This window comes from Botryllus schlosseri, chromosome 1 (assembly GCF_051294905.1).
Source record: "Botryllus schlosseri isolate E-star chromosome 1, Bs_hap1, whole genome shotgun sequence".
NCBI classification, from domain to species: domain Eukaryota; kingdom Metazoa; phylum Chordata; class Ascidiacea; order Stolidobranchia; family Styelidae; genus Botryllus; species Botryllus schlosseri.
The window spans coordinates 32,784,276-32,798,971 of record NC_137236.1 but is presented as its reverse complement, the minus strand read 5'-3'; the positions used below and the strand labels follow the sequence as shown (position 1 = coordinate 32,798,971).

The window sequence follows — 14,696 nt, the reverse complement described above, 5'->3', positions numbered from 1 at the left end:
ATAGCACAAGCGTCTGATTTTCAAACGCCTCTGCTCGTTATTACGTCAGAAGCTGCAGTTAGCTTTGCGCGTCATTGCGTAAGAAGTATATCCACAGTAAATAGATGTTCGATGTACGTATACGTCGTACACTAGTGTGATTGTAAGAACACCTGCCGTGCTTTATATGAGGTTATCAACACGTTCCACACGCTACTACCTTGCAGCAGTATAATTTGTCTCCGCTCTGCCTAGTTTAAAATAGTAGCCTACCTTATGTGTTGATGTTTGGTTATGCTTGGTTAAACGCAGTTTGACCGTTGCTGCTTGGCGAGCAGTAGGCCTAGTACGTACGGACACCGGACAAAGATTTGATATTTTGTACTCGGCAAATAAAACATTGGGGTTTCCACAACGAAGCAGTAAAATCAACAGATGATGATATATATCATAACCGAGTCGTTTTGCCGTTTCTCGTAACTGCCGCTTGTAGTATTAAGTTGATTAAGTTGAAGGCAGAATTTTATGTTCGCTTCTTCTGTTTCTCATATGACTCTACTTGAAACGGGCGCCAATCGTTATTTCACAATTATTTACTTAACATTGGGATCTACCGCCATGGCCACGTGCTTATCCATCATGTTAGCGTGGGATGTAGCTGGATTCGGGACCAAAACAGCAATTCGTCCCCCAGTCCAAACGTTGGTCTTTGACCCCATAGGGTGGCAATCTCAAGTTGAAGACTGAATTTCGTCAATAATATTAGTAATTGCATTATATTACTCTTAGTTTTTAATCCTCTCTCAGCCCCCGATGGTCAGATCTACCTGTAGAGTTTGTTTGTTTGTTTGAGGTAATCATGGTGTTTGTCGACCACAACGGTCCTATACACCAGGCCGATTTTCTACATTTTTGATTCCGTATCTGCCAACTTGTAGCACGGCCCACTTCTCGGCTTTTTGTAAGACACCGCTTACGCGGATGAGGCGGCGAGGAGGAGTTTAGATAAACCTCCATTCCTTTGGTAGGAACCATTGGTGTTGCAGCCATGGATTATACCACTGCGCTATCTCGCCACACAATTACCTACCAGTAGAGCTGGGGACACGTAATTCATAATTCATATTATCTTGTTATAATTACTTTAGTGTATGTTGTTAATTCGTGACCTCCTATTTGTTATATAATCAAAAGATATTGTATTGGCTCAAACGTAGCAGACTAAAAGAAAAACTTTCGTGAGACGCACAAACAAATTGTCATGTCTTATATCATGACTGCATGTCTAGCAACTCAAGTTCTAAATTACTAGGGTCAGTGGCCACATTACCTACAATAGGACTTGAAAACAATTTCATTATGGACAAAAAAGCATTCATTCCGTCAATGCGGCCGTTGAACTTAACAATCCAGACATTGGTTTGATGGTCAGATAGCGTTGTAAAACGTGTTGTAACACCACTTGCTCTTAATTAAGTCCGATGTTAAGCAAACTTAAATCTGAGTGCCCATCCAAACGCATTTGAGTGTGAGCATACTTTCTGACGAGAGTTGAGTAACGAAATCGTTGCTGAGTATAGAGAATCGTTACTAGACAGCAAAGGAATTGGTCTCCACCCTTAATTATAAACTCCAGTTTCCAAGCCAAGCAAGTGTAATTTTTAATATCAGTTTTTTTGTTTGTTATAGATTGATTTTTTATTATTTTTGTTGGATTTTCCAACGTCAATGGGAGCTGCGAGTAGGCTAGCTGGGAGCCCTGGTTGGGAATCACTGATCTAGAGAGGATTTTCGAGTTAATTAGATCTCTCGAAAATACTCTATAACTATTTTGGTTTACGAAATACTTTTTGAGTCCCCTTCGAGATCGCTCTCCACCCTATTGTGAAATTTGGGGTGCGGCAGTTATGGCCCTGGCAAGAATGCACGTCGATGGGCGCGATAAAGTGACCTCCATAAAAATGGGCAATAGTTACATTATGACGTAACAAGCAAATGACGCATCTTTTTTAAAGGGAGTTTGTTATCTCATTAGGCCTTTTCAGCGCAATCCATATATTGTCTTGCAGCATAGCTTATAAGATGTAAAACAAATGTAATCGTGAGTAATCGTGATTACTTTTCCAATGTAATCGTAATCGTAATCGACTACTTCCTGATTTTGCTGTAATCGTAATCGTAATCGTAATCGCGTCATTCGGAAGTAATCGTAATCGCAATCGATTACATTCATGAAGTAATCACCCCATGTCATATTGGTATACGTTAATAACAAATATTGTGGATCGTAAAATTGATATTGAGTATAGCTTTACTTTCGGAAAATAGAGGTATTACTACACTTGCTTTTGTGCTTCAACATGTGTGTTCTGCAGACAAAAGAACTGAAAGCAATTACAATTCAAAGTATGATACTCGGAATTTAAAGTGAAATACAAATACCACTTCTAAAAAGCGTAGAATATATTTCATGTCTTTTGTCCATAAAGCTTCAAAAGTGCTAAAACAGGTGTAACGTTAGAAAAACTACGGATTTTCCAGATTAGCAGGATACAGGCGAATCGATTACGATATGATAGGTAATTGCTAGATTGCGAAACGGTAGTTTCAAACGTTAGGGTGGGCCATCTTTAGCATACTGTGATGAAATATTTGATATGGGCGACAGTGCAGTATGAGCAAGCAATCAAGCAATCCGGAACCTAAATTATATTCACTGATACTTTCGTGAAACATATCTGTCACTCCATAACTACTATGTGCGAAGCGCAACAAAATTTCTGGGCTTCACTTGACTTTTATGAATATGAAATGTTGGTACTCAGTGACAACAGCCCCGAAATTCCTCAGGCTATCTTTCGTATTAGGGATTAAACTACTTCTACTTGACAAACTGAAAATAACGAAAAGTAAGTAAGTAGATCACAAAATATTACGAAGTATAAGTAGAAGTAGAGAAAATCAGATCTACTTGAGTAAGTACCAGAAGACGAGGAAAACTACTTGAGTACTTTCAAAAAGTAGAAGTACTTCGTTACTGACCATCTCTGAAAATAAGTGAACTTGTATCGTCGTTACCACCACTGTTTTAGCAGCTGTTCATAAGTCTATTCGACCCACCAATCATCATCGTCGATTCCATTGTTCGCGAATAAAGGTGTTGCTACTTGCTAGAACAGTGGTTCTCATTCGTGTGCTCCCCGCGAAAGGAATTTGTTGATGGTACATTTGGGCGATTTCAATATATTTCCACTACCGATACAATCGACAATCCTGATGGGGGGTCAAGAAATAACAGTATGCAACAAAGTGACTAATAACTATTGGCCACCCCGAAGATGCATTATCATTTATAACTTGCCCTAAATTTTCGACAGCACTCCCTCCATGCACCCTACCGGTGAATCTGATCACTTGGGCGGGGAAAGGCTAAATATTTGATAATAATATGTGATACTGCTACTATTAATTACGGAATCAATTCGTGTATCAGAATAATTATCGCGCTCTGTGCGATAATCTGCAATCCCGGCAACTATTCATAACATTGCCACTCGCAATTTCGGTGCGTACAATGGGCCGTTGTGAACAGCAGAATAGTCCCGAGTTCACCGGGAATGGATATGGACAGAATAACGTAGGTATATTGCGTCCAGTTAGCTCATTACGGCTATGCCCTGGAATGTGACCTTTGGCGGCTATATAAGTAATCGAAATGAGGGCGTAATTTGCAAAAATGTTGCCTACCTCTGTATTACATTATATGCTCCTTTTGACATGACAATAAGTGTTGGAGGGGTCAGGGGGCGCAATTTTTTTACCATCGCCAAGGGGGCGCATGTCCAAAAAGGTTGAGAACCGCTGTGCTAGAATAAAGCGCCTATGATCCCTGATACAATTGTAATATACTATTTTCTATATCTGCTTGGTAATAAGGTGTTCAAGTGAAAAACAAAGCATGCGGTTCGCGATAATTTGGAAGGTTTGAATCCGGCCCGCGGCGTCATTTGATTTTTAAGCTGTTACGGTCATTCTGTGGATGTACTTACTGAAGCATTAGCAGTTTCAAACGAAACTGCTTCGTGATTTCCCTAATTTAAAAAAGTTACAAATTCGTTTCCAATCATTTCGGAAACTTGGAGTCTCGTGGACCCCATGAAATTGCATCGCGGACCCCCGGTTGAGAACCACTGTTCTAAAGGCTTCTATTATTGTGGTCTTGCGTATATTTATCAATATTCCAATTTATATATGTTAGCATATGTGCCTGTTAATTAAGTTGTGCTTGCGCATATGCATTTTCATTGCAAGATGATGCAGCAAGTATATGCTGAGGATAGGGACTCAACCTTCGTCGTAAAGAGGGTTTTGCGAAAATCTGGAGTAGGCACCTTCTCAATATTCCATGGGCAACGTTCTTCGAACAGTTTTTCGGTTGATTTCAATCACACCCCCATCAACTCTGATGGTTGAGGTCAATTATTCGATGTATACACCCCATCATTCAATGAGTGATACTATTAACATATTATATTCTGTTTTACTTTTGCCTTTCCATGCATTGCAATTCTTTCTGAAATAAGCTTGTGATGACTGCGGTCACCAAAAATTTGGAACTGTTTTTAGACAACCTTATAATTCCATGGGTACTATTAAATAAATCGAAAACTTTTTTTCTATAGCAATGCTTATATAGGTTGAAATTGAGCCAAAATTGGCGTGCAGCGTTCTTTAGGTCACCTAGTCGATAGAATTGGGAAAAAAAATATTATTGAACAGCCCTAATATTATGTAGGCTATCAAAAATATTTTGTAATAGGATTTGTTGTTTGTATTTCGAGCATGTCAAACTTTTTAGTCAAATCTCTATAACAATGCAGATATTAGAGGCCAACGAACCTTGTGAAATCCCTTCTCTGCTAGTTTGTCTTTATACGAAACCCCTATGCCTTTAACATCTGTAACAGGCTTGTCTCCCATGTGATCCCGGATAAAATCGTTGCGCTTTTTCCATTCTGGGTTCATGTTGATATGCTTGGTTATGGCTCGTTGATATGATGTAGTATAGATGATCGGGAAGTGCTTTATGTCTAACAATAGTTTTATACTGCGACTCTCTGTTGAGGAACAGACACATTTTTATGATAATATGAATAACCACAATGCCATTGAACGTTTCTGAAGTTTGACCACAGAGCAATGAGCAGCAAAATACCTACATTACATGACGAATGAACATCAAGACGAAAAGGTTATCACTAGAAAATTCGTCATCTGAAGCCTATAGACATTAACATCAAACAGACAAGCGTCAGAGCTAAAATTGTATCTGCGGCTTTCACACCAGATGGTCAGCACTTGGGGATAACATGGAGGACGAAATCTGGCGGTACTGACTCTTTAACCTATATGACGTATAATTAACATCTTCATCATCCATAGGAAATTGTCATAGATACGGATTGTTGTCACAGCAAAACCTAAATTCAAAAGCTGGGTCAATAACACTGGGCAGAGATTGAATACGCACGCAAAACTGTATAGTAAACACACTAATATTATACTTGGTGTTTGCTTCAAAAATTGCAGAGCTTAAATTATCTAACGTAATGAATGATGACTGTCCCGCAGCAATCGGCAATTACAAATATATTATACATAGGACCAGGAACTAATTTTGAAAGCTAGGGCAATGGCATTGAAGAGAGATGAATACGCGAAACGGCCGAAACTGTAGTAAATGCTTGTTACTCCCGGTACCTGTAGGTGAATGTGATACTGATGACCGACTACGATTAGTATATAATATTCTAAACTGTAGAACTTAAAGCAGGGGTGTCACCCATACGGCCCACCGGATGGTTTTATCCGGCCCGCGAGGCAATTATGAGTAGATTGGAAAATGCGTCTATTATTTAGCACATTTCTAACAAATGTTGAGAATTTTAGTAAGAAATAATTCGATTAGGTAGTCCCTCAAGAGAGCACATGTCGAGGATGTTTACAGGCCACATTATAACCACCCGATTGCGGTGTTGCGTTTGGCATAGTCACCATTAGGAGAAGGTCGTTGCCATTGACGCCCAATTCCGAGAACGCAAGAATGTGCGTAGTCTATATTCATTTCAATCATTTATAGAAAAACTGACTAAAAACTAGTTATTCACTGAAGCAAAAATGCCAATGCAAAACCGTTACATGCAAGTTACAGATAAACCCGAATCGCGATACAATAATATGAAGCAAATCCCAACTTCCGCGTATTGGCAGTGGAATCTTTCGCTTTTCTCACAACGTATACGCAGGGCTGAGGCCAGTATACCACTAAAACAAAGGAAGCATAGACATATGCCAACTTATATCATTTATAGATCCACTGTTTCATCGGTTTATAACTGTATTCAGCCGCCTAATTATCGTATTATCGCCAATTTCACTGCGATGTTTGCGAATAAATGTGCAGCTAAAATAGAATCCCCATGATTCGTAATACATTGTAATGTACTATTGTGTATATAGGCTGGTTTATGAAGTATTCAAATAAAAAACAAGAGCATGGATTTTGAGGTGTTTTGGGATTGAGGAATTTTAGTGCGGTCCGCGAGGGACTTGAAGTGTTGAATTCGGCCCGCAACGTCAGTTGAGTTTCACACCCATGGCTTAAAGTATATAGTGCAAATTTGTTGAATCGCTCTGTATACTGCTGTTTTTTTATCAGTATTGGTTGAATGAACAGGCTATATCGTCACGGTAGAATCAACGTAGCTCATGTCCGTTTTACTCATTCTGAGAAAATTTAATTCATGTCGTCTTTTAATTTTATCAGGGTGATATTTTAGTCATGATTAACTTTGAAACAATGTGATAAAACATGAACATGGCCAAGATATTACTTGAAAAATGAAATTTTTACAAAATTTTAAATGCTAATTGTATTCCACTGCGACAAAAAGAGGTGCGGTACCGCGCAACGCCGATTAAAGTACCTTCATAACTTACTAAGCACATTCACTGGTAAATAACCATCAGGACCGTAACTGCCGCACCCAAAACCACCCAATTGGGAGGGGGCGAGCACGAAGGGGAGCCAAAATGATTTCGTGAATTACATAAATTATAGAGTATTTTTTTGAAAATTTATGCAACTTTTGAAAAAAAAATTAGTGCCGCGCGCGATTCAATGATGCCGAATATGATGATTATTGGGTATCCTTCCCGAAGTAAAAATACTCATGATTTACAGACATGGGCATTTCGGCGTCGCCATGTAACATGCGAGATGTGTGCAAGAGTGATCGGCAGTGAGAAAACCTTGGCCGTATAAGACTCCCCTTATGCTGACCGAAAACGTAGATATATATAGCCTCCATATATGTTTAATTGTCCATATAGGCGCTAAATGGCTTGAGCCGAATGTTCATGTCCAATAGGGCTGTTCAAAAATGACTTTTTTCCCATTCCAGCCATTCCCTGATTAGTTTGTCAGGTTGTCCCAGAAAACGCTGCAAACCAAATTTGGTTCGATTTTAACAAGTATAGGACTCCGCAGATCCAATTAAAATTTTTAATTTATAAGGAAAATTAGGACATCGAATTTTTCTGTCAGCCCCATGGAACACAACGCAAAACAAATTTGACTCAGTTCTAACTAGTAGAAGCCGGGTTATTTGAGTTTTTCGTTGATAATTCTTGGATCCGATAAAACAGCTTTTATAGGCTTGGTGAATAAACAAAAAGGTGCAATTCACAGTTCCCAACGTCCCTATATGAAACCTTGAACATCGACACAGTAGACTAAAGAAAATTGGGAGGCAAACAAACGTCTTTATTCACTATCACGATGCATATACCAAACAACAATGGTGTCAGTGTCAAGTATATGTTTGGCTTTTTATCTGGAACCTACAATAAGAGCAGATTAACTTGACAAATTCAAATTTATGACAAAGTAATTTAGTTCAGCTTGATTCAACTTTATATAGCTGCTGATCATCATCACATTCATGCTGAGAACATTCTTTAGAAAAAGGCTCTTCACCGAGAGAATCTTCAACTGTTGGTAAAACTTTTGAAGGCAATGGAATTGTGACATCTGGTCCATGAGGAATCGGTCGTATTGCGCAAGTCAAATTGGATATTGCATTTGATGCTCATTTTTGACATTGAAACCAAACGAATACCATATGAGCAAATGTAACAGTCTTTTCCATGTCCATGTCTCCAAAACATTGGCACGCGAAATCCTAAAGATTTTTTTTTCAAATGCTTCACAGCCTCAATGTCGCTTTATTTTTCATTCAATATGCTGTGTATTCCTCTTTTTTACAGAGCCTGGGCTCAGGTGGGTGCTGATTTCAAAGACTACTTCAAGTCGTTTCGACGCCTTCCTATCTTTTCATTGTGTCGCAGTCTTTTGAGGTTTTTTTCTTCTACTTGAGTAGAAATTGACGCCGGTACTTCTAATTCTACTTGAGTACCCATGGTGAGTACTTTGACCACCTCTGATAACGGCACAGTTGTTACAGATATGACCCAACAGCAAGGAATACGTCACAGAAAAGGCTGTTTTTAGCACTGAAATTTTGAATCACGGATTATAAAAAATCTTGACGTGATAGGAAAAAAGCGACTTCATATTTGTAATCAGCGTATGAAAAAAAAATCATGTCGTGATTCTTGTTTGTGATTCTTCGGCCCCTGCATTTTCCAAGGAGAAAATTGATAGCAATATGCAATTCCCGATTCCTTATCATTATGGAAATATTTCGCGCTTCGTGCTTCTCGACAAAAAGAGATGATTCATAAACACTACAACAGATCTCGCTGATGAGAAGCGGCAAAAGGCAAAGGCCCATGGGTGTTCTGGGGGGGGGGGGCGATGCCCCCCCAGAAGTTTTCTTTATCACCCTATGGACGGCCCAAGACCAACGTTGGGGGGGGCTGACGAAGTGCTGTTACGGTCCTGGTCAGGATCATTATTGTTCGGTCTAAAATTCCTTACCGTAAGAATAGAAGTAAAGCAACCTAGTAAATCTAAATAGTTTTCGCGAATTTTTCTGCCTGTTCATTCTACAATTTACACAATTGTTGCTAACATGAAAAAAGACTTCACAGCATTGCACCGATGCAAGGTTAGTCTGCCGTCGGCAGCTCTCAACAAAAGCGGGAAATCTTCGAAATTAAAACCTAATTTTATGTGACAACGATAGCTATATCCTAATAAATCACCAACGACAAACATATATTTGGAAATTCCTGACTAGACTATACTTCAATTCAGTTCGGTTTAATATTACCAATTTTAACAGATCTTGGGGGACACATGAATCTACGCATTTCTCAATTCTCACATCCACAGGTGATTTTTATCCGGTTTGCTGATCTCTCATACTTTCCCTCGCAACCTCGAGAAACTCAGTGATGACGATATGCAACACACCGCGACATTGGACATACCAGCACGCATAGCGTATTGATATCATATTTGTAAGTACGTTATGTGTGAAAAGTATGCTTACCTTCGAAATCAGAGTACTCAACTCTGTTTCAATATGACTTGTCTTATCCATTGCAAGCGAAAAATCCACCAACACCAACTAAACTAATCGCCCTGCTACTTCTACAACACAACATCCGCGGTGGTGAGGATAGATCAGGAGATATTGAAATGGACATTAGGCTTTTTCTGTAAACATACAGATATTGGCACTTTCAGTCCAAATTACGGCAATTTTCGATTGGTTAGAAATACGTAAAGTCGGAAATTGCCATATGAAAAAATATTCTGAACACGATTCCGCAAAGTTGTATATGAAGATGCAGTTTACCTTTAAAAGGCTGGCACGCCATGATCGGTATATGTCTAATAATTAGAATGTGCCAAGTCATTTCGCCTATTCATTTAAATTCATTGTACCTCATTGGGTCTTGTGTATGACATTGTGAATTTTTCTCTTGACGCAATAAACTTAGTATAGCTGTGGTTTCCTTAACTGGCCGAAACATTGATTGCCTTTGAAACACCATAACGATATACGTAAGAAGCAGTGGTGGCTATTGGTGTAGGCGAGGTAGGCGGACGCATAGGGCCTGCTGGTTGATTTACGCGCTTTCGAGGCCCCCCTACTCGGTTTACGCGCTATTTTCAACTTTTTCTCCGATGTATACGAGCTTTTATTCAAGTATTACTATTTTCTGAATAACCGTGGAAGTCCTTGTAACCATGAAGAATATGGTGGTGTATCGTGAAGAGGGGTCAATCATCGATTCTCATTTTTTAGTTATCATTTTACGAATAACTAATAAAACCCATTCACCTATGTAGAATAGGCTTACCATACGTCCTCTTTTAAGAGGATTTGTCCTCTTTTTTGACTTTTTTTAAGTGTCCTCGGAGGAAGCCCTTTTGTCCTCTTTTTTGAGATGGTAAGCCTAATGTAGAATATGATACCGTAAGCAGTAGTCGATAATTAAATTTCTGTATCAGGTACATGAGCTCACTTTGATTTTATGATCTCCATTCATTTTGTCATTACCTAAAGGGCCGCCATCCAACATTTTTGCGAATGTTAGTTATCATTTTGCAAATAACTGTGAATATATATGTCCATGTAGAATATAGTACAGTAAACCGTATAGTCGATCATCAAATTTCTGTGCCCGTTAAAAAAGCTTACTTTGATTTTATGGGGTCATATTGTAACATGGAATGAACTATTATAGAATGTATACTTCCTAGTGGAAGCAATGTATATTACAGTTCATCAAAGTTTCGAGTATATGTTTGTTTGCGATTCTACTTGCTGGCTCTTTATGCTTTCAAATGATATGTTAATTTATAACGAAGCAAGTCCACACTGAGCTTGATTATCCAAAATATCGAAGGAAATAGTCATTTGAAAGCAAATGAAATCATGTAGGCTATTACATATATATTGTTGTTTACATTGGCATTCTCGCGACTCAACATATTAGTTGTGAATTAGGCCTTTTCTGAATGGAAATCCATTCTCAGGCTTACCATGATGGTAATTTTGTTCATTCCATGAGCGAGGATTGACAGCATATTTTCAAAGCTTCAGCATGATCAATATGCACCCGGTACAGTCAGTTAGAAAGTCTTTATAGTGTTGGCAGGAAGTGTATTATTTATCAGAGATGGATGTCTTTTAATCGGCAGTGATATACAAATAGATATACAATATATCTTGTATGCAGGAAAGGTTCGAACGGTCTGATGCATGATATTTAATGCCTCAAAAATGTATGTCGTTACTTGAACGGTTTGAACGGCTATCATTGAGAAAGGTGAACAGCAGGCTACATATATTCAATTTATTGCGAGGTTGACCATTTAATGTTATGTCACAGAAAAAGATGTTCCAAAATGTGACCAAACAATCTAGCTATGGAATCAATTTCAGGAGGGCAGAGGTATGAGTTGAATGATCATAGGACACGTTTATGCAACTTTTTTAAAGCTTCTGGCAGCTTCCTAAATACTCGGAAGTTATGTAGTATGATGTTTTGAGCTGTTTGGTGGAATCTTATATTGCAACTTTTCTTCATTTTTACAAGCAACGTTTTGCAGCTTTTCGATTTTCATGCAACTAACTTTTACTGGAAATATTTGGTACTAAATATAAATGGATCGCTTGATTTTTTTCGCTGCCGTTTAAATTTTAAGTCATTTCTGATTTGACGTACATTCAGGCTAGACCGTCGAAAATTATATAACACTGGGTCAATTTTTTCAGATTATTGATTTTGATAAGTCGCCAACACTGCGTTCTGCTACAGTGCCTGGGATACGCATCGATTGGAGTATCTCATACCATATTAATTTCAAGGAACTTGTCCATAAATGTGGGAATTTAGTAGATTAGTACATCTTTGGTGAAAAATAAATGCAACTTTTTACTGCAACTTTTAAGAATAATAAGTGCAATTTTCCACGGATTCGACTGCAACCAAAACTTGACCAAAGATCAGGTGCTGCATAAGAACATTTTTACCATTGCATTCTTGAAATGGGCTACCAGTTACATTAAGATGACTCGGTAAACAACATATTTAGTAAGGCCCACACGTCGATTGACAACTGTAGATTTCATTAGCTGCGATGAGTTTTGTACCACTCATTTATATGTTATGTTGTAACTGATAGATAGCTTCAGTATCTCCTAATTGCTGTATTCAAGTATATGCTACAATGCAGCGAGAACATGTTAAATGTAAGTCAGGATCTTAGAAAAGGAAGTGGTTCAGATTCAGAAAGAAAGTGACAATGCAAATTCTGAACTGCTACGCGAATATTTAAACCATCCATGTCAGCTCAGGAATGTTCTGCACAAATTAAGGATGATGCTGTTTTTCCACCAACTATAATGCCTTATAGACTTGAATGATGTAACAGTGCTTTCAAATACGTATATGGTATTTGATTGTCTTGGTCTTTTGTCTATGCTATTTGTGGCTTTTTAGGTTTAATCCAACCGGGCAAGTTCTTACCAGTGTTGCGATCAAGTCACTACCTTCGAGTCACGAGTCATCTCGAGTCATTGCACATATTGACTCGAGTCAAGTCAAGTCAATCGATTTTCGAAGGTGACTCGAGTCAAGTCAAGTCACTCGTTTTTTGGAGGTGACTCGAGTCAAGTAGAGTCAAGTCAAGTCAAGTCACGAGTCAAGTCACAATTCAAGTCAAATTAAATTTTCGAAGTACGAGTGATGATTCAAAGTCATTACATTTTGCTAGCTGTGTGAATGACAGATTGGTTGGTGATATCTCTTGAATCAAATATAACGAGTATCAAGTTAAATATACGTGCAAAAAGGCGTTGTATCACTCACGAACTCTTAGAGCAGCTAATAAAATACGTGAACCAAGATGGAGGATCGAATACGAAGCGCCGAGAAGTTGAAACAAATTGATATGGTACAATACACTACCTATCAACACATCCGTGAGATTATAAACGCAGAATCTATATTCGTTCGATTCAAATCATACTAGATAGTTGGTTGGCTAAGCTGGGCACTTCGCGATGTAAGCACTGAGCCGTCTAACAAACAGAGATACGTAGTTATTAGATTATTCTACAGCTAGTACATAAACGTAAGCTGTGATCATTTCGTTTTCGGTCTATATATTTGTGATGTAACAATGGGGGATCAGTAAAAGTACAATCTGTGAATGACTGGCGGCTCTCACAAGTCACACCAGCGTATCGCGAACAATCTGAACATCAAAGAGATGCAGCGATTTAATTGACACCGTTTACTAGATGACTTGAAATAGACTCGTAAATCTAGATCCGAGTCACGAGTCAATCCCCATTTCTGAAGCGCTGAGTCAAGTCAAGTCAAGTCATTTTTGCTAAGTGACTCGAGTCAAGTCAAGTCATGCGAAAAGTTGACTCGAGTCTGACTCGAGTCAAGTCATGACTCGAGTCATCCCAACACTGGTTCTTACAGACAAAAAGATTTTCTCTATACTTACCGATTTCTTATTAGTACGTGTTGTTTCGTGTGTGTACCAGTTTATTTACAAATTGTGCTGCTACTGTAGTACCGGCTGTGCATATCCTTCAAAGTTTGTTGTTGTTGTTATCATTGTTACAATGCCAATATCATGGTGTGTGATTTGATTGTTGCATCATGCTTTGCCTTTTTGGTTTTGCTTTCAAATATGTTTAAATGCCTCCTGAGAAGAGGCACCCGAAAATTCTTCGAGTTCAATAAATATTGCATTACAATGGATGCTGTATTGAAATGTATATTCTTACAGATCGTGGAACTAGCTCTTTACAGGTGATACCAGTACTGATGTGTTCATGTGGTATTACTGGTGTTGTACCTCATTGCCACATATTTTGCTTTTATGCCAAATCATGCAACAAAATCTTCTTTGCAGTAAAATGATAGGCCCAATCCAGCCCCTGGCTGATACCTTGACGTGGTGTGTTGGCTTATTACTAATGTCAGCCGACAGCTTTCTGGATTTATGTGGTCTATTTGGTGTGCAGTTGCCTTGGTATACTATCATGTCATGCTACATCCCATAATTCTTCTAAATAGGTGGGTCTCGACACGCGCTATAGTTCACTTGACTCACTTCTTTTCAAATATGAAAAGTCGTTTATTGTATTTTGGCATAACATTATAATTATTTTATATGCTGAAAGTTTTATCATGATATACAGACAATGCACTATCGAAACAGTGCATCCGAGATGCACAACAATAAAACTTTCGTCCACCATTAGTGAGGGGGGTCTCGTGGGCGTAGCCCTCAGAAGTTACGATAATATAGATAAAGGAGCCCCCCCGGAAGTTTCACCTACCCCCCCCCCCCAATGGTAAGGCTACCACTACATACATAGTACATCTGGCGAAAGTGTGAAATGAGCAAGTTAGTCTTAGTACGACGAGGTGCTTGGTCCTACTCCAAAACACTTCTCTCGATATTGTCGAAAGGAAGAATATTATTCGAGTTGGCGTAGTGCAGTAGTCGGTTAATCCACGGCTTTCGCCGTGAAATACTGTCATCGATTCTCAGCGCTAGCAGGTTTGTCTGGTCAAATAATTTTACCTGGACTCAGCAAACTAACTATCGTAAAATCACATGAATGATATCATGAACACAATTAATTACTCTCAAAACGTCACTATTTAACGGTTTCATGCTTGACATTTTCGGTTGATTTTAATTTTCG

The 14,696-nt window shown here is 38.7% G+C and overlaps 1 protein-coding gene across 1 annotated transcript in view; it reads right to left on the bottom strand.

Moving 5' to 3' along the window:
- LOC145447974 (barrier-to-autointegration factor 1-like) overlaps window positions 1-5,128 on the bottom strand; it is a 46,180-nt gene extending 41,052 nt beyond the window's left edge. The window contains exon 1 of the mRNA XM_080326279.1: window positions 4,879-5,128. Within this exon, the coding sequence (XP_080182405.1) occupies window positions 4,879-5,004 (126 nt within the window). The 5' untranslated portion in view covers window positions 5,005-5,128. The remainder of the gene's footprint in view (window positions 1-4,878) is intronic.
- Between the last annotated feature and the right edge of the window lie 9,568 nt (window positions 5,129-14,696).